This window comes from Helianthus annuus, chromosome 6 (genome assembly GCF_002127325.2).
Source record: "Helianthus annuus cultivar XRQ/B chromosome 6, HanXRQr2.0-SUNRISE, whole genome shotgun sequence".
In the NCBI taxonomy this organism is placed as follows: domain Eukaryota; kingdom Viridiplantae; phylum Streptophyta; class Magnoliopsida; order Asterales; family Asteraceae; genus Helianthus; species Helianthus annuus.
In genome coordinates this window covers 20,992,535-21,014,229 of record NC_035438.2, presented here as the reverse complement: position 1 = coordinate 21,014,229, position 21,695 = coordinate 20,992,535, and the positions used below count along the sequence as shown (strand labels likewise).

At 39.4% G+C, this 21,695-nt stretch overlaps 1 protein-coding gene across 1 annotated transcript; it reads right to left on the bottom strand.

The window, feature by feature from the left end:
• Positions 1–2,117: 2,117 nt before the first annotated feature.
• On the bottom strand, positions 2,118–3,726 carry LOC110864942 (zinc finger CCCH domain-containing protein 20). The gene has a single exon (XM_022114113.2). The coding sequence runs from the start codon at positions 3,641–3,643 to the stop codon at positions 2,573–2,575; it is 1,071 nt and encodes a 356-aa protein (XP_021969805.1). The 5' UTR covers positions 3,644–3,726; the 3' UTR covers positions 2,118–2,572.
• Positions 3,727–21,695: the final 17,969 nt, after the last annotated feature.

Below are 21,695 nucleotides of genomic sequence, written 5' to 3'. Positions count from 1 at the left end.
AACAAAGATAAGATGAATTGGATTTGGTCGAGGGTTGTGTTCTTTACAATTTTCTCAAACCAGATTCAATGTTTCTATTCAGAGTAAAAGTTTTCTCTACAAGGTAAAACAAGTAGAGTAATATTTTTACTATTATAGATGTACTTGCGAGTTCGAGATAGCACTAGTTTTTTGTGTTTGATTGTTTGTGAAACAAAATGATTTAGAGTAGGTGTTTGCAATAGCTCACATGTTCAACGCGAAACCATAATTGGTCAGCTCGGAACAACATTTGCTGTCAGCAAGACCCTTGATGGTATGCGGAATATGTTGTGTAAACAAGATGTTTGCTGTTAAGCGTCGGCACAAGCTTTTCTTGATCAGGAGCTCTTCCAAACCTGCATGAAAAAAATATGTTGAATACATATATAAAAAAAACAATAGGGTGCACTCGCGAAGGGTAGTGGATTTCTTAGGAGGATCTTACGAGGTTGTTTACTTCACACGAGTTTCTGTTGCTAGGTTACGTTGGACTCAAAAGACAAGTGTTGTTTCGTTGTCGTCGAGAGAGAGAGGAGGTAGTTTGGTGGTCTGGTCGCCACAATCGCAGCCGTTTGATCAAGAGGAGTGAGAGTATTAACTATTAAGATACATTGAGAAACTAAGGGAGCTTTTGAAAATGCGAGTGAGATATACTAATAAAACCCTTATTTTATTTAATAAATCATGAATAGTATATTTAATTTAGAATCTCTCATGAAATAATCTAAGAAGTCGGATTAATTCTCATATTTTCTTTTATAAAGATGTAAGTAACCTTTTATTTATGTATATGAATGATGACTTAATCCACTATAACCTGTCAATTACACGAAGTTAAAAAAATGTATATGAATGATGACTTAATCCACTATCACCTACCAATTACACGAAGTTAAAAGTTAAAAAAAAAATAGTGTTGAGGTAAAAGTTAAAAAAAAAATAGTGTTGAGGTAGCATCAAACCCTATCCCATTAATAAATTAATCAACTCATTATTGTTACTTTTTACTATCGCACACGCAAATGGACCATTATCATAGAAATATATGTCTATAGTTTTGCTTTATAAGACATGCAAAGTCTTTAGAAAATAAAGTAAAAAACGAAAATCTAGAAGTGTTTATATCCCAATAATCCAATATCCTAATATGATTATAAAATATTAAAGTTCTTGACACATAAAAAGTGTTTTCTATTAGCATATTTAAGATCACAAACGGACTATTGACTCGTGTCAGCATATATATATACATATAGTTTTAGTACTTCATGTGTTACCCTTTCTCTGCGCATCATACCCGTCGTTGCATTCTTGTTCACTGCCTGGATTTGTAAGCAATACGTGCGAACAAATAAGGACGTCACTACATATTTGGTCTTCGCTACCTTTACAGGTTTTAAAAGCGAAGTCCATAACGCAAAGAATTAGGGCCGTTCATTTTGATCCGCGACTTTGCTACACATGCAAAGTCCATAACGCACAAATAGGAAGACATTTTGTATAAAGTGACTAAAAATTATATTTTTATGAAACACGAGGATCCATCTCATAGTTTTCTCTTAGATATTAAGCCAATTAAGGTACTTACATGTTGAAATTGCTAAACTTCCACAATGAGTGTAGGAAAAAGAAATATATGTATAAACAATGTCATAGGAAAATTTTGTGGATGGAAGCTAAAAATGGTTAAATTCAGTTGACGGTAGTTAAACATAATAGATGGTCAAGACACATACCTTAAGTTATATTTTCTTGTAGAACTTTTCTTGACCATTCAAGAAGCATCTCCAAATACCAACCATTTTAGGCATAATCATCATATAAGACCTTTTCTCGTCAGTTATTTTAATCCCACAGTTATTAGGTGATTCAATGCGTTGTGTCGGGCCCTGTCACAATGGTCGCACCTAGCGACCAACCTCCGCCAGTCGCCTCCCTGTTCCAGCCATCGTGGGATATACAGCCCTAAATTCTATCTACAGCTTTGTAGGTCACTTGGGTCGATCTGTAAATCTATTTTTGTAGATTTCTAGTTGTGATTATGCATCAAGATGTATAAATAAATGAAGAGCTAAATAACAATAACAAATACTATCAAGAGCAAAATAACAAGTTGACATTAATAAGTATAACACAATAACATTACATAAAATCATTTTTAATAATAAAAATAGTAACAATAACAATAATTCCACCCCATTTCCTCCCTCTTTTCTTTCAGAGTAAACCCCCCAACAAATAAACTTCTTACACTTCACCCTTCATACCCATATTTACATGACAAGGGAGTGCACAAAATGGCTTCTACCGAAACATATTATCACTAACTAAATAGCAATAACTAACCATATAATCCATAATTTAAATCAAACACCTGGAAGGTATTAGGGTGTTCATAGACAGGTTTGAGGCTAAACGTACCCTCTATTATGCTTAACGCTACCCCATGCAAAAAGTAGAATGATGAAATGACTGATTTAGTAGAGAAAATGTTACATCCAATAAAAACCGCATAAGAGAGTTACGTTTAGCACAACCATTTAGACACAGATCACTTCACAAGCTCCGAGATCCACTCCACATCCGGGTTTGAACTTTCTCCCGGATTCGGGTCAACCCGATCTAACGAGTTCTCCTTCTTCAACTTCTCAAACATCTTCACCCTCAAATCCCTACCCGATTCCACTCTCTCCATCACAGGCTCTTCCTCCACACACCCCTCTTCCCAAATCTCCGAAAACCCTAAACTCGGTCGGGTCACGGGTCGGGTCGGAGTCGACGGCAAGCTATAAAACCCGGATCTAGGAGAAGAAACAACCCGACCCATTTGCATGCTCCACGGGCTACCCATAGACGGCGTCTTATTAAGCTGCAACCGCCGGAGAGACGTCAACATATCACCCACCGTCACCGACCCAAGTGACCGGCTAAGAGACCCATCCATCGGCGACATCGGCGGCGACTCCGACGGCGGCGTAGAAGTCTCCGACGGCGAAGAAAACCACGATCCGAACCCATGACTCGACTCACCATGCGGACTCACCACCCGCAGCTGCTCCGGCGTGTGTGCGAAAAAACACACACGCCGGCGGCAGTTTATTCCATCCTTACACGGCTGAGTCCGGTACCGGTGCGGATGCAACCAACACTCAAAAACACCATGAGAAAACTCACAACCATCACCTTTTTTACAACTCCCTTTACGAAACTCTGGGCATGCGGTACCGGAATAACTGTACTTCCGGGGATCACGCCGGCGTGCTTTTTCGCCGGGGTGAGCGTACGGACAGTCCGTCCAGTCATGTGACCGAGCACGTGCGCACTTACGTACTTTGAAATCGTACATACGAAAACTATCACACGCAAAAGGTTCCGATGTGATGTCAAAGTCCGTACAACCGGAGTTGTCTGCATCTCCGTCGAGGTCGTCTTCCAGGTAGCGGCGGAGAGCGGCGTCGTTACGGAGGAAATAAGCGTAGTCTTCGAAGGAAGCGAGGCTGTTGACGGTGGCATTGGGACTGCGTGGAGAAAAGGGTGAGATTCCGGTGAGTGGGTCGTCTATGAGGGTGGTCCATGGTGGTACATGCACCATCATGTTATGGTGGTTTTCATCTCCGACCATATTTCTTGTTGGATGTGTTTTTTGATCGGTTTGTTGGTTTTAAGGTGTGTGTGTTTGTGTTTGTGTTTCCGGTTTCGAGAGTTCTCTGGATATATAAACCGCTGGGACATAGTGGTTATGGTGGGGTGGGTGGGGTGTTTAACCATGGTTAATAATGCATAAAGTATAACTAGTCCTTTTTTATGTTTGTTTATAGTTTAGATGTATGTTATTGATGTTTGGATTCCCTAACTCATGGGTACCATTCTTTTTGCATGTAACTTAGTAAAGTAAATTTGAACTATGGAGGAGAACTCAATTGGTGTTGGTTGATGAAGAAATAGTCGTTAACTGAGTGGTTAGTTTACGGATCGAGTCTCGTCAGGATATGATTAATGTACAACTCCTCAGGAATTTTAATGGCTGGTTGGGCTGGTTCAATGGCCCTGTATGAATTAGCAGTTTTTGATCCTTCTGACCCTGTTCTTGATCCAATGTGGAGAGGCTGGATGATCTTGTATCTGTCGTCTGCGCAATCAACACACCGTGACTCGCAACAAGGAGAATGAGGTGGGGGTTGCTTCTTGTCACCACCCTCTAGCGTGAGAATCAATATATGCTTTGGAAGCAAGATAAGTGATTAAGTAGTAAGTGTGAGAGAACAGATTAGCCTTACCTCAAACCTAGTTCGAAGTCTGGTATTTATAGGCGAAGAGTGAAGGAGAGAGGCCAATGGGCCGTTTGATGGGCCTGACGTGACAAGTATCAGCTTATCTTCTGGTCTGTCAGGTGCGCAGACTGCAGAAGTGTCAGGCGAACGGTGGAGGTGTCGCCACATGTCCTGTTGTGTCAGGCGCACGAAGGAGCAGCCGCCATGTGGCATGTCAGCTTTGGTTGTCAGTTTGTTCATCAACTTTATGCAAGTGGAAGCTTTTTGTTAGTGGATTGGGTAGCCGCGTTTTGCACAGTTAGCTGACCGTTGTTGTTAGTGTCAGGGTTTGCCACTTGCTGGTTGGTCACAGAAGTCAAAGTGACGGTTCCACTTGCATCGTAATAAGATGCTGCCCTTGCGAGTGCGCCATGTAGGCTTGCGCAAGCATATGTTGGATGAATTTCCACAGTACAAAACAACACATCCCCATTAACTACTCAGCTTTATGAAGTGTCAGAGCTTGCAACCTCTCGATTAGACGTAGAAATCGAGAAGGTTCCATCGTCTGATGATGTCCGCATGCGCGCCCTGCAAGCTTACACGGGACTGAAGCCTGTTTTTAGCCTTAAGTGGCAAAGTAAACTGGGTGATTGTCACTTGCGACTAAGCCTGGCGCAAGATTCGGGACCATACCCCTTCAAGTCCCCCAGTCCAGTGCTGCTCCCATGCGCAAGTTGCAAATGGGTGGGGTGTTTAGTGGTTCCAAGGCTAGTTTTGTGTAAGGCTTGATTTATGACAAATGATTCAAGGTTTTTATTATCCCCCCCCACACTTAAACTACACATTGTCATCAATGTGTCCCAAAAAGGATTTATTTTGGAAAAATGTGTAAAAAGTACGAAAATAACAAAAATTTTTGGTTACTGGCACTTGCAGCACAGCCCCGTGCTATAGGGACATGGCCCCGTGTCCAAAATGCCAGTAACAAATGAAATCAGAAGACTTACAGTGTGACAACCGTCACTTTTCCGTACATTCCGTACACTAATTGAACAGTAATCTGTGCTTAAATAATTGTGCATGATCTAGTTTACAAGACAAATGAATTTTTGATTACTGTTATATACATACAATGGCATTTCATGATACAAGACTTTATTCGTTGCTACATGCAACACGAGATAGTTCAGATGATACACAGAACAGAATTGGCACCATTACCAGACAAACTAAAAATGCTGACAAAGTTCAGTACATAGACAGACAATAGTATGAGGCCTAGTATGAGCCAGAGATGATGTATTACACTAGTATAGTGTGTAGGGAAGTAAGGACCACAAAACTGCTTTTCTAGGTGATAAATAAAGTGCCGGAAAGTGGCTAAAACACACTAAAAGTGCAGAATTCTGTAGAAAATAACCAAAATTCAGCTATTTTCAGCATTTAAACTCCAAAATATAATGCAGAATTATGATATAATGGTCCAGAATACTTTCCTAAGTGTCGGGAATCGAAACTGTCATAAAAGACTACATAAAGCACACTAAACTGCGCAACTTAGCACTGTAACGAACAGTAACGAACCGAACAACCGAACATTACCCGGAACACTAAAATATTACTAGAAGCATTGTTTTAGTGTTACAAAGCTAGTTACAGTCACCGAACATCATATTACACCTAATAAACATTAAATCCATAAAATACCTAACTAGCACAATTGAATCCTAACTAAATCAAGTAACTAACCATTAAAAGTTACACTTTACCCCCCCCCCCCCTTTTGACAACCGGTTAGTGGACATGGGTCCCACCCTTGATTTCTTTCTTATATTTTATAAGATTTTGTTGGAGTATATTCCAACAAAAGATGCCATATGCCACTAGAATTTTATAAAAACTACTAAAATAATACATTTATCATTCTAATCATCTTCAACATTCAAGAACCTCCTCCCTTCCCCCATAACCTACGGCCACCACACCACCACCACCTCTCCACCATTCTCAACCATTCTAAGGAGGTCCAAAGGTGCTAGGAGCCAAGTTAGGAAGCTTGGAGGCGTTGGAGCTGGAAGGACCTCTCTCTAGTGCTTTTATTCACCTAGTTTATCATCTTCATCAACTTGTGTTCTTCCCTAGCCATAGTGCTAGTAGTAAGTTCCATTGATCTTGTTGTTACTCACAATTTTAGTGGTTAAAGTATGAAGTAACTTGGTAAACTAAAGATCATAAAGAAACATAAGCATAAACATGAACATAAAGCTCTAAAACATGAAGATCAAGTTGTTCTAGTGTATGTATTGAGCTTGTTTGATGATTCCTTGTGTTTGTGGTGTAGATCACCATATGAAGCTTGCTAGATGATGATTAAACACATGATCTAGCAAGTGTAAGGATAGATCTTGAGAAATTTGTAATGATCATCCTTTATTTTAGACATGAACTTGAAATAAACATGTTTTAAGTGTTAAATAAAGTCTAGAAACATATTGTTAACAAGAAAATACAAGAAGAAATATTTTTAGAAAATCTTCATAGAAGTTGTGAAGATCTAAATTCTTCAAGAATGATATTTTTAAATAAATAACCACACTTTTAAGGGTAACTAAACTTACTAAGTACACTAGTAAGTTACTACAAATTTTTACAAGGTTTCAAGTTCATGACATAGTGTAAATTTCGTATTTTTGACATATGGTAAGTGTTGAATGATTTGTTGATGATTGGTGATGATTTTACAAAAGAAAATGATATGCTTGAAAGCATGGAAACCTCCATTTACAAAGGAAACTATGGCAAAATTTTCTAAAAATACCAACACTTAGGAAATATTTTCTAAACAAGTGTTTACAAGTGTATTTTTAACTATGATTTTCTATATAAACATTGCCATAGATTTTTGTAACAAAAATACAAGCATTGGAGGTTGGTTTTTGCAAATAAAAATGGGTAAATATGTATTTAGAATATATATTTACATTAAAGACATTGTGTGTGATTATGTGAAATAGTTATATTATTTTGGGGAAAATAATATAACTTACAAATACCAAGAATTTACAACACCAAAATAATAAAAAAAATTACATGGAATGAAATATATAAGTTACACACTTGATATTGTGAAGCCGAACGCAATAACGTAACTTACGAAATATCCCGAGAAGTACCGTTACAATATATTTTTGGTAAATATTATTTTGGAAACGAAAGAAGTGAAAATATGATTTTCGTTATTATTACAAAGTATATCATATTTTCGACAAAGAGGAAATATATTACTTTGGAAGTAAAAATATATTTTCTTAGAATATTTTAGAAGATATATGATTTTTGAAGAAAAATATATATTTTCTTGACGATACATTATTTTTGGACAAAACAAGTCTACATATATTTTCTAAGTGAAAATATATTATTTTGAAAACTACAAATACAAGAATACGAGAATACATGTATGAAATACTCCCATCCTTGGGAAGGAAACACGAAAGCAGATACTTGAAAAGTATTATAACTCTGGATAATGTTAAGGACATAAAGGAAACGTAACTCAAAACATGAAAACTAAGGCAAGGCACGGCCCGCTCGTCTAATAGACCCTAGCACATTGTAGGTAGTCGTGTTGCTGATGAGATTTGAGTTACGAGTATTGAAGACGCAAAACAGTGAGTTCATGCTCCCCCTTTTCTTTAACTGTTTTTGGTTTTATAACTCTCGGGAGTGAAATACATGTACAAATACTTAAACGGTATGAAATGCCTATGAAATACTAGATCATGTGAGCATAGACTTAATACTAAAAATGCCATAAACTCTTGGTGAAGACTAGTACCAAGCAGTGTTAAAGATGCCATAAATTCTTGGTGAAAACTAGTACCAAGAAATGCTAAAAATGCCATAAAGTCTTGGTGAAAACTAGTACCAAGCCATTAAAAACAATCATTAATTAGGGACGAGGGCTAGATCTAACGGGTACGGCCGAACCCTACTCATGGTCACAACTAGTACCTAGTAGTGCTTCGGAGTCCCAGTCGAGGTTAATCGACACAGTTGAGCTTAATCGACACAGTAGAGGGTAATCGACACAGTCGAGGGAAATCGACACAGTCAAGGAGTCATAACAAGTACTCCCCATGTCCTCAAGGAGTCATAACAAGTACTCCCTATGTCCTCACATGCCTTAAAGGAGCCATTGCGAGTGCTCCATGTGCCTTAAAGTCCTTGTAAAACATTCATGTTCATACACACTTTTCATACCTGTTTACAAAAGAGTCTCTCAAAGATTTACAAGAATTACGATATACAAACAAGACGCATGAACTCGCTCAACTTTATGTTGATGTTTTCCAAAATTACATGTATTTCAGGTAACAGGATGGATCTTGGGCGCAAGTGTCGTAACTAGAAGTAAACTCCAAGTTTAGATGTCATCCACTTTTGTTGATTTGTAACCTAGACGGAGGTTGTGTTTTAAAACTTAAATAACAAGTGTTTGTAATACTCAAATTTTATGAATGGATGAACATCGTTTTGATCATGTAGTTGTTTATTACGATTGAATGCAATGATATTAAACCAGTCACACATCATACGCTTCCGCAAAAGACTGGGTGTGACATACAGTGGGGTGGCTACGGGAGCGTGCTGGGTGAGCACGGCCCATGCCACCTTCTGGACAGAAAATGTTTGACAACAGTAAGGCAGGCACGGGGGCGTACTGGGTGAGCACGACCCCGTGCTGCAGCCACTGTTTTGCAGAAAATGAGTCGGGAGGCTTCTGATTTACGTGCATGGGTTTCATTTTATCATCCATCTGGCGTTTCTGCTTTCTCTAACACATTTATTTGAAATACCACCAACCAAACATCCATTTTTTCATTAAAAATAAGAATATTACAAGGAACTGAAACATTACAAACCTACTTAAACTAAAGCTAGATAGATAGAATCTTGGAAATACCTCTCCGAGATCAATTTTTTTTAACAACCTAAAAGCTACATTCCTAAATCTACGAATGTTGGATGATAGAGGACTAATAGCTTTTGTGGAAATACTCAATCTAGAGGTCGTCGAGCATTTCCTCAATCTCCCTTGGTAGGAAGATGAAGGGTTCCTCATCCGCCTCTTCTTGAGCAGGTGTGGGATTGATCGGGACCTCGAAGTTGGCGTTAATAACGGCAGGTTCCGGAATCTCGACATCCCAACTCGTAGGTTGTACGACCTCATTGGCTAGGTTCCAATCTTCTTGTGGGAAGATTGGCTCAATGGGAGGTAAAGCCAAGATATTCAACCTTTGATGTAAAAGGTTGATTTCTCTGAAACAATCCTCCAGCCCCATGGTAAGGTAGTTCACTCGGTCTATGAGAACCTCCTCCACCAATGTCATCTCATCAAGTCTCTCTCTTAAGGCACTTACGTATCTTACGAGAGTGGCCTCGATTGAGAGCCTTCTACCCCTTCTCTGGTTCCTGGAGCTGGTTGACGATGTTCCACTTTCTTGGCTTGACATCTTGGAAGAGAATGACTAACCGTTAGAAGAAAATGGAAGATCAGAACATTCAGCATGGCCCCATGCTGCTCCATTTGTTCCAGATTTTAGCTCTTAAAAATTTATTTCAAGTTAGTTTTGACTGATTTTTGAATTTCTGAACGTAAATAACTTAAATAATGTTTTACTAACGTAAATTTGCAAAACTTTGAGCTAAAAAGCAAGAGTATGACCCTCCTATTGAAGCTTTTGAAGCTTGAAGCTTCAAGCTTCAATGGAGTCCATGGATAATGAAGAAGAGGAAATGTACAAAAGAGGAAAAGACAAGAAGGTCAATTGAGAACTTTTTAAGAACGTACCTTTTCTGGTATGTGTGAAGAATCTCAGAGATCTTGCCTTTTGAGAATGGTTCCAAACATTCTCCCAAATGCTGACTTTATAGACAGTGACAACACGCGGGCACGGCTCCGTGATTGGGCAGCACGGCCCCGTGCCGGATGCATGTGTCAGAGAATGTTGTCCGTTAGTAGAACACGGCCTACGTAATTGCTGACACGACCCCGTGCCGAAAAAATACAAGGGGCACGACCCCGTGTTAATTCAGCACGCCCCATGTTACTGGAAGGAAGTGGGCACGGCCTCGTGTTCAAGGAACATGACCCCGTGTTAGAGCTTTTATTAAGTTTATCTAAAATTTTTAAGGAATTATCCGATGTCGGGTGGTTCCTTACTGGTTGGAACAACACCGTACTATCGAATATACCGCAACCTTAGGCGAGGGATACGAAAACACAAGAGGTTGTCAGAAGGTAGAAGATTTCTTTAAAAATGGGAAAATAGGGCCTTCCCTTATTTACCTTTTCCAGGCTTTTGTTAAAGAAGGTGTGAGTCGATTCGCACCTGTCCATGTTGTTGGTGTGAGATTCACACTCGGTAAGGGGGACCGTCACTGCTGAATCGATACAGGGACGACTATCGCTTTCGTTTTCGCAGTCGTCTATGATGGAAGTTTGGTTGATCTCGGTGTTGTTTTGTATGCCTGATTTTTCCTCCATTGCTTCTCCCTCGGATGGAATCTTTGATTAATTTCGCGCCTTCAAGTAAGATTCTATCACTTGGATATTTTGGATGATCCTCTTTTCTATTTCACCTATGGATTCTAGGTCGTCTAGGAAAGAGGATTGATGAGGTTCAGGCAAGGGGATTTCCTCGTTATTTCTACTCCCGCTTGTTTCAGGGGGTTCGTTACAGGAAAACGATGGGATAAATAGTGGGGAGTGAAGTTTAGAACGCCACATTCCGCTTCTTCATGATCCTCCCCACAAAAATCACACCATAACCCGTAGAGTGGCGGGGATAGAAATAATCAAAGAAATCCATAAATCTCTATATATTTTTTAGACCGTTGGGATCAGGCGGTCACTATTTTTTCTTCAAATAGAGAGTTTGGCACTGCCCCGTGTTGGAACAACACGGCCCCATGTTAATTCTGCATAAAGAAGAAAATCAAAAGAAAAAGAAGAAAAACCTAAAAAGAAAAGATAGAAAATGATTAGGCCGTAAATTTTAAGCTTTTTTAAAATTCTTATGTCCCCGGTAACGGCGCCAAAAACTTGACGTGTGTCGGTGTGAGTATATTTTTAGTTATATTTTTAGCTCTTTTTTAACTCGCCGATTTCAAGTTTTAAATTTATAAAACGCGATATTTTACTATCACTCTACACACGTTAGGGCAAGTGCACCCATCGTGGACGTAGTATAGTGATGGCAAGATACCGAGGTCATCCAAGGACACAAGAGCTTTTAGTACCGGCTTATCGTCAACGTCTAATCGAACCAACTTTTGAGAAAAGATTTTTAAACTAATAGAAAGATAAAAATAGAAAATAAAAATAAAATAAAATTATAGACAAGAAAGAATCACTTGGGTCCAACTTATCTTTCATGTACCCTTTCGATGATTTCCGCACTTTGGGCATTTTAAGAAATTATCTTAGTTATAGTAGTAGGCCCCTCTTTTGGAGGCGACGTTACCCTCAACCTAGTGGTTTGAGTTAGCAAGGATACAATCTCACTAGGTCGGAAGATTGAAAGATAATTAAGTAAGTTATTAATGCAAAATGTGGTGGACCCCTTAACGAGGTGGCGATCACCCTGAACCCGTTGGTCTGAGTCAGCAGGGATACAGTCCTCGTGGGGTTGGTTTAAAGTTTTAATAGTAGTTTATGAATAAGGGGTGCAAACGGTTTCTTACTCTCAGTCGGGCCAGTCATTCCCGGCCAATCCGTGGAGTAGTATTAAACTTGCACCAGGTTCTCGCAGGATCTATACACTGAACGAGACATAGAATTACCCAAACCACTCTTCTAACCTCCCTTTCGGGTTAGCCAACATGCTTTATATAGACCGTAAAGACATGAATACGTTGAGTACGAACATATGAAGAATGAGTGAATAAATTCGCCTTTAATATAAAAAACTAATTATTAAAGTCATTAATACATACCCAATTAAAAAGTAGCCAAAGTTTGGGAATCATAAAAGAAATACATAAAAGATATGTCTTCACTAAGTGATGTAAGAATTTAGCCAAGCATGGCCTTTGTTTGACAAAGATTCTTACGATCAATCTTGGATCCCAAGACTACACACACACTCTAAAGATGGAAAAATGGATGATGGTGGTGGATGATGGTGTTGTTGTGGTGGTGGAGTGGTGGCAAGTGAGAGAGAAGTGGTTTGCCAAGGGATGAGTTGAAGTGAAACCAAGCACTTCTATTTATAGCTGTCTCCAGAAGCTTCAGCACGGCCTGTGCCCGGCTGGCACGACCCCGTGCCCATCTCTCTCTCTTCCTCATTAACTGCTTTTCAGATGTTGTACTAACACGGCCCCATGTGTCAAAGGTACGACTCGTGGCCAAAGTACTTGCTCTACTATCACAGATTCTGAAAATCTTTGAGTTGACCACACCCCGTGTTGGTTTAACACGCCCCCGTGTTGGCTGCCATTTTTGTCTTTTGCGGTTGTCTTTTTCTCTTGCCCAGTATCCATCTTTGGACACGGCCCGTGTCTGGTGGACCCGGCCCCGTGTCAGCCTTCTGATCTTGTTATTTTGAGGTTTGGATGTGAATTGGGGCTTGGCGAGCTACGACAATTCCTTCTTCATTACATTTATGTTGGATTTTGCTGTCTTTTTGCTCCTTTTGCAAATTTAAGCTCTTTTATCCCTGAAAATAGAAAAGGAACGAAAACACGACCTTTTCCAACATTAGTACTAAAAAAGGGTTGCTTTTGCGTCGTATTTGACATAATTTATATGTTGTATTTTAATCACATCACTGACGAACTCTGATTGGTTGAGACGGCGCACGTTGTCTGCATGTCTGACCCTTCGCGTTAAATGCGAATGGTATAAATAGTCGACGAAACCTTTAGGGTTTCATTCAAACTCTTGAAATTCAAATTGTTCAAGTTCATATTCTTGTTTCTCTCTCAACCTTTAAACTCTCCGGTGACTGTTCTCCTTGTTCGCCGGCGATCTTTCATCTTCAGACTTTCCTCTCTTCAATCTTCCACATTCTTTATTCTCGATGTATCTGCCTCTACATCTGGGGTGAAAACCCTGAGAATGTTGATGCCGGAGGCATGTTGCCAGTGTTGAACTGGTCTGAAATGGCTTTTCAGACCTTGTTATCAGACTACCGTATACCGGTAGAGTACGGTGCCTGATATCCGACAGAGGGTAAGACTTCCGCCGACGCCCCCTTCGGTCATCTGACCTAATTTATCGATTTCTTGCACGACAGAAACTTTTGGTTGCCGTTGGCGGTCTTCATGGCCGACCTTTTTGAGTACTACAAGATCCACATCTCCTAGTTGAGCCCACTATGGATGATTGATCTGCTAAAAGTAGTTTAATAAAAACAACTAAAATTAATCTAATCTAGACACAAAGGTAATACTCTAGACTCTCTAGACTATCTAAACTCGACTAAACCACTAACCGACAAGTAACCGATCGACTCTAGTAAAGCTAAGCAAGTTCGGATATCGACCCACGAGACTCTAACTAATTACGTTAATGACTCTATTTAGACTGACACTGACACGACACCAATTGTTTTTATGTTTGGGGGGGGGGGGCGGGGGTTTCTAAAAATCCTAAATTTTGTAATTAAATTAAATAAACTAAATTAACGAACACGAATTAGCTTTGGGTTTTACTCATATGGTGAAGATAACTACGTAGACTGGAATCCTGATTTGCATCGGTAATGATTTTATTAGGATATTAATTATTATGGAACCGGGATCTTCTAATCCTAAACCTTTCGAGATACCGAACAAGACCCCGACCCTTCTCAGGAAGACACCTATGGCACCCTAGAGGCTGTTACGAACACTGGTTGGTTAGACTCCCTCACAGGACATCTAAGGGGTTTACGAAAGTATCCTAATTCGATTTACTCCCTCACAGGACCTAAACCTAGGGTAGACTCGGGTTCTTGATTAGACTTGTTAGACAGCGGTCAAAAGGTAAACTAGTTCAGACTCCTCACGAAGCTCCTCCCTAGCAATTTAATGACCTAGACCTAACAATAACCTCGCACCTCACAGCTATTGAGAATTAGTAGAACACTTAAATTTATTAGATTACCGAATATTACTTCTAAGGTATATCACGCGATTAACCCTAAAGATTATAAATTTATTCCGTGATATAGACACTCACCAAAATCTATAACCTATCATGACTCTCTTATATGATAAAGACCGTCACCAAGAATCATACGAAGCAACAAACAATATTCAAACACCTTTAAGCATGCATATACATCTAATCAATAATCAAGTTGACTACTTTCGTAAACAATCCATAAATAATTAATTATCCATTATAAAAATCAAAACTTTGCATAACCATTCATCCAATCTAGGTAGTTTAAAGAATTTAGCCAATCAAAGTCATGGAACAAGTTTTAGACAAAGTAGTTTCAATATCAAGAAACATAATTAAAGTGAGAAACGAAGAATAAAGACACCCGAACTGCAAAACGACGTCCCGGATGACTTCCTAAGCTTCACTATTTTTGGTGGTTTCGGCTTCCCTACTTTTCCTAGATGAGAACCCACTTGTAAACTAACAATTAGGTATATTTAGATCAAAGAACCTAAAACCGGGTCAGGCCTACTCACACATCCCAAATTAGACACAAGCTTAACTTTTTATTCTCATATTATTATTATTTGAAACCCGAACAAACCTGATTTTTCTATCATTTTCCGTTTTTATTTTGCAAACTTCTTAAAACGAGAGACATTTTCAGATTTTCAATTTTTTTGGATTTTTCATTTTTTTAATTTTTTTGTATTTTTCAATTTTTATGACTCAAAACTAACTCGACTCACTAGCTAAATTAACTAAACTAAAACTACGACTCAAATGTTCCATCCCCACACTTAAAATTTGCATTGTCCCTAATGCAAGAATGGAAACATGACTCAAACCACCTAAACTACAACTAAAAAGAAAATTCAAATAAAATATACAAAATATACAAGTGGAAAATGACTTAGCTGATATGTGAGACTGTCAATGTGCCAGTCAATTCCACATATGCCCTCCAATCCGAACACGCTCAGCAAACAGTTCCTAATTCTAACACACGAACGAAAGCGACAACCACACATCATACCTATAAACAAGCATAAACATACCGAAACATAATAGATATATAGATAAGCATTTACATCAACAACCACAACCAACCAACCAACCCATCCAAACAAACCAATTCAAAGTATTTAGAATATTAGTACAGACCAAGATTAGGATTAAAACATCATAAAATATAAAAACAAACAAAAGATACTCTGATCAGCGCCAGCTGCATCCTCTATCCCCACACTAATCCTCGTCGTCACTCTCTTCTTCCTCTTCCTCATCTCCACCAGCACCAGAACCACTCTGCCCATAAACCGGAAATTCGGGATTCGGATCCCCATAACCATACTGCCCTGAACCGTATCCATACCCAGCAAACTGGCTAGAACTACCCTCACCACTCGACCCAAACTAACCTGGCATGCTAAACCGACCTGGCTGTGTGTAGGGCTGAAAGAAATCAGGAATATTCATACTCGTACGATCCATCATGTACCTTAGCACATTCTCCTGTCTCTCCTGCCCGATCTATATCACCTGTCTAACCTCCCCAAACTGCTGAGATGCCCAGTCATGCATCTCTCCAAAACCCTGATCCATACGAGTATATAAAGACTCTAATGTAAGTGGATCTGGGGGCGACTGTCGACGGGGGTACTGCGGTGTCGGCCTCTCATGCCTCTACCTAGGTCACTGCCTATGAGTAGGCTCAATCTCGTGCATCACATCCGTAACCGGATGTCCCTCTGATGGTTGGACCTGAGCCCCCTAACGAACACCCTCCCAGGTGATCGACTCAGTCCATGTAACTACGCCAGCCATCTGCAAATCCTTTATCCCAAAAATCGATGTCGTCGGTCCCTTATGAAGAAATTGCGTATTGTACTTATCAAACACGCCCAAATTCATATCAAGACGAGTAATGTATGGGCCCATATCCAAAGCAGCCCGATGACCTCCCCGATGGGTCCGACTGAAGGACCAACCTAACACACTTGCTAACTTTATCTCCATGTTCTCCAACCGACACATCAATATAAACAAATTTGTCCAATTCGCTTTATTCTCACCCGATTTCCGCCCAACCAGAGTAGTAGAAAGAATCTTCAGAATATAGCGGTGAACTGGGTCACGAACTAAAGTAATGAGGTTCGTAGCAGAGAACAGATGATCTGAAATCGTGGACCAAAACCGGGATAACTCAGCAGGGCCCACACTAACTGGCCTAGGGGTCTGATACGCACCCCTCAAACTAGTCGCAAACTCAGGAGCCTGAGTTCTCCTCCGGCATGTAAAAACCCGATGCCACTGCAAACCTTGCCATGTTCATCACAAACATTGTCCTGCCCAGACTAAATGATACTGCGTTCTGCTGGGCAAAAACATCTTCTTTGTGCTTAGAAGTGTTGTGGAACTCTAGAACCAATTCTTCATATTAATCCCAGTAACAATCAAGCGCCCCTCTCAACCTTGGACCCAAAATCTGTTCGACCCTTTGACATGAACCCACACTTTTTAGCCATTCCCAGTCCATAACCCTGTGTTCTAGGAACTCAGTGTTCCTTAGCTTATCAAACTTGCCCAGTCCTTTGTATTTAACTCGAAGTGTAGCAACGAGTGATCACCTCTGTTTTGTATCTTGATAATAGGTATTTATTCACGGGTGTTGTCACACCCCGACCACGTAGGACAACAAACCGTGGCGGAAATGTCGGGGAGTGTTGCAACAGAAGCTGTTGTTTCACAACCATGGATACAAAATAGTTTTGTTTTATTGATAAAATTAATCATTACATTGTCTTAACACATAGAACAAACAAGTTTTATATCGTCTATCATAGTTGTTATGTCACTAAGGCCTTGTCCAGATCCTATGTGACGCATGCATCCTAGAAATCAATCAAGCATCAACACCTGAAACATATGTAAAAACTTAGTCAGCAAAGAAATGCTGGCGAGTACATAGGTTTTATAAGAGTATCAAAATCATGGCTCGTTTATATGTTGCAGTACTTTATTAGACTACAAGAGTCAAAATACAAACCTTGTTTTGAAAAGTGTATTGCAACATAGTTAACCAACTCAAATCAAGTGGGTTATAGTTTGTAAAATCCCATAGCCATGCTTCTTAACCCAAAAACATTTGTTTTAGAAAACCAACTTGTAAAACATCTTGTAAAAATTCGTTAAAAACTCGTATGGCTTATAACCTTTAGAAAACATCGTTTGTGTGACATCGTTTCAAAATCGTTTACCCAAGTGAACTAAATAACGCCACGGTATGTAATATATTGAAAACACTTATATATAAGAAGTACCAGCGGCGTATCTACCATGCTTTCACCATATTACACCCGTCCCGTTATCTATATACTAACCAAAAACCAATCGTTTATCCAATTCGTATAACTTGTTCAAATCGTTTCCAAATCGTTAACTCGTTTAAATCGTTTTAAAATCATCCTCGTTTTAATTGTGAAAACTTATTTATGGTCGTCTCGCTAACAACATTCAAACTTTCGTGACTCGATCACCTCGCTTCTCGCTTCTTGAATTAACAAACCACCAAAGGGTAAGTTAACAAACATCAGATTCAGTCGCTACCCACAACCCCCACACATAACCATGGGTGCAGTGCAATAACGGGATTTGTTAGATCCTATGGTACCATAACCTAATACTGGTCGGCTTGATCAATGCTAATGAATGTCATTTGTTATGTAACTACAACCATCAAGTTTCGTTCACATTATTGAAATCGTTATTAGTTTAGTAAAAATCGTTTTAATCGTTTTTGAAATCATCGTTTAAACCTTGAAAACATTTCGTACATATGAATCACCCCAAAACATTTAAAAACAGTAAAATAGGGGAACTATGTACTCACATGGAGTGCAAAGTATCCTCAATCAATAGAACTTCAACAAACTCGAGCAAATCAGAGAAATCAAACAGCACCTAGTAATCGAATCACTAGTCAAACAATAGACGCCTAAATCGGAAGATCAGACAGAATGAGGTCTTGTAAACCAAATGAGTGTTGGAACTCATGTGATATGGTTTAACAAAGCCTACATTCTAAATTGAAACCTAACCTAAGTGCTTTTGACCCATCGCGACCCATTAAGGTAGCTTACGCTACTTTAACGCGTCGTGCGCGCAAAAGCGCGTTCGAGACGTCTAATTAGTCCTATGACAAGTATTATATGCCTATACATGTTTAATTATGTTACATAATTAGTTACGTGTCAAAAGTTTAGGTTACATATGCTTAATTACCAATTATGTGTGAAAAGGGTATTTTGGTAATTTACCAAAGGCATATAACTACCTATCATGCGACTAATTAAACCTAAGTGACCATAAGGTATAACCTTGAAAGGTTATTCCCTATGCTACTATGGTCACTAAACATGTTTGGTCGGATCCTAATGATCGACCAAACGGGTCGTGTTCGAAAGTCTAAGCGGGGGTTTAGTCCGCTTGACTTACGACTCTACACAAGCACCAAACTAAGAGTGACGAGCTAAACATGCTAGAACATGTTTAGTTAAGTTAGAAAACAGGTTTTGATATCAAAACAAACGGTTTTGATACCTTAGAGTAGTTTGGTTACAAAATATGCATAAACACGCATTTTGGCCGAAACTACGACTCGTCACTACGCCTAGTCAACGTGGTAATCAGTAGGTATAGTCACAAGGGTCTATAACCATCGTGATTACGCTCACGTTGCAAAGTTCAACGGAACTTTGTGTTGACCATTGACTTGGTCAAAGCTGAAAATCAAACTTGTTTGACCTTCATGCTTGAAATACAAGAACAAGCAAGAAGAGGACTTACAAAGGGTCCAAGATGGATGTTTGATCTAAAATAGCTCAGGTATGAATTGTAAACACCCCAACTTAGAGCTGAATTCAGATCAAGTGTGAAGAACCCAAATGAGGAAGCTTGCTATTTATAGGAAGTTAGGATCAATAGGATGATTCCAAGTGTTTAGAGGGAGTAATCTTGGCCATACATGTGGGTTAATGGTATTAGAATACAATGGGAGTCGAAAACCAGCTCCAGGTATTGCAAATATTACATTAAAACCCCTGAATTTAGCCCAGATTTCTGAATATGAAGTTTCTGTCTGACAGGCTCTCGCGCCCCGCGTAAGAATTAAGCTTGGCTTACGCGGGCCGTTGTCCAACTTTGGCAGATTGTCAAAACAGGTCCCTGCACATCAGAAACTTGCATTTCGGCTCATTTTTGACACGTTTAAGCCCCGTTAACCTCATTTCAAGGCTCTAAAATGAAGTTAAAGTATAGGGAACTCAAAACATGCTCAAAAATATCTCGGATGTCGGTTCGTTTGGTCGTACGGTTGCGTTGTTCGGTTAATTACGACGAAAGTCGTAACGAACGCAAAAACGATCCAAATTAAGCGACGAATGAAATTTTATCATGCAAAACACTAAAACATAATATTTTAATGATTACATGAATTTTTGGATGTCCGGATATATTCAGAACGCAACATATGCGCGAAAATGCAAACTTGTGCACTTTTTGACGCTTTTAGTCCCTATTGATCAATAAAGTTTATTTTAGCATACCGAACTCCTCAAAGCCTATTTCTAGGCTATGTAAAGGTTATTTAGGGTATGTTTAACTTATGATCAAGTTCCGGAATGTTCGTTACTATACAAATCGGTATAGTTTCGCAGTTTGACACAAATGGTCCCTGTGATCGAACAAACTTGATTTCAACACACCAAACCATCCAAAACTTATTTCTAAGTTATGTGGAGGTTATTTTAGGTATGTTAAGCCTATTTCACTATTCCGGAGTGTTTGTTGCATTAAACTGGTTATATTTACGCATCCGTGCGCTTATAACCTTCCAGAAAGCGATTTAGAGCTTGAAATCGTAATCGAATCGAATTGAAAACTTACCAAACACAAACACACACATAATAACACAAAAACACATATAATAACACCAAGGCACATTGTTTTGTTGATAACCAACATTGTTTTATATCGAACCACGACTACAGAACACAGTTGTCACAGGTGTGATAATTGATTCTTCTTCTTTGAGGGCCCAGATCATTTACTTGCATACTAGGGTCCCCTCGTGGACGTGCGGCCGGCCCTCTCTTGCGTGGACGATCCCCACCACTACTGCCTTCACCTGACATCTCTGCAAAAACAATGGTTAAACAAAGACAAACAGGCAAACCTTTAGTGCTCACAAACTATATTTGCTATTTTTTTTTTAATTTTGTCGGATTTTTGATTTTTTTTTAAATGGGAACATCCGTACATCATTACATTCGCGGCTGAATCCGAAAAAAATTTGACGTATAAGTGTGGGTTACCGTTTACAAAAGCATAAGTGATGAACAAACTCCCCCGAATGGAGATTGAGTACGGGCGAGCTATATCAAAATTGTATGCGCATATAAGTAAACCCAAGACCAAGACTAGACTAAACTAAAACCGACTCAAAACACAAGACTCAATGTACACTACCCCCTCCCGGCACTTTAATTGTCCCAATGAACACTAAGTATCTACCAAAACCGAACATTGAGTCCAATAATTGCGTGAACATGTAAGCTTTATTATGTCAAACATAATTTAAGTCGAAAAATTCCGCCTAGTTAAAGGAGGTTTTTAACCGGTTAAATTCAAGAATCATAATGCAAGCTTGGAACTTTATGGAAATGTATCAACCAATAATCGCATCTCAATGTTCAGCAATCCCAAACCAAGCCATCTGCACCCGTTGACACACTAGACATAACTATGCTAGACTCAACTGGACCCGACAAAAACCGACACTACGACTCGAAACAAAACTCAAACTAGACACTAAACAAGGAATATGTAGAGTATAATCAAGAAAATATACCAGATTCTTTAAGAAAAGTAGAGAAAAATTGAAACTTGAAGTCGTATGGCAGGTCCTCAATGTGAGCGATTTCACGTGTGAAACGGTAAAACTGATGGTGGGTATTGTTAGGGAAGTAATATGGGTGGAAAATGGTGGAGATTTGTGGTAGATATGGTGGATTAATGGGGTTTTGCGGCTGGTAGTTCGTAACTTAGGGTTTGGATGAGAATGGGGAAGAAAAGGGAAAGCAGATGCTTTTAATTCGTTTTAAATGTTGTCGCGCTACGCGACGGTAAAGTTTGTTTCCCTTCACGTACCGCCAGGCCTTTATGGCCAAAAGGTTCAGTTTTAAAGGGGGCGTCGTGCTACGCGA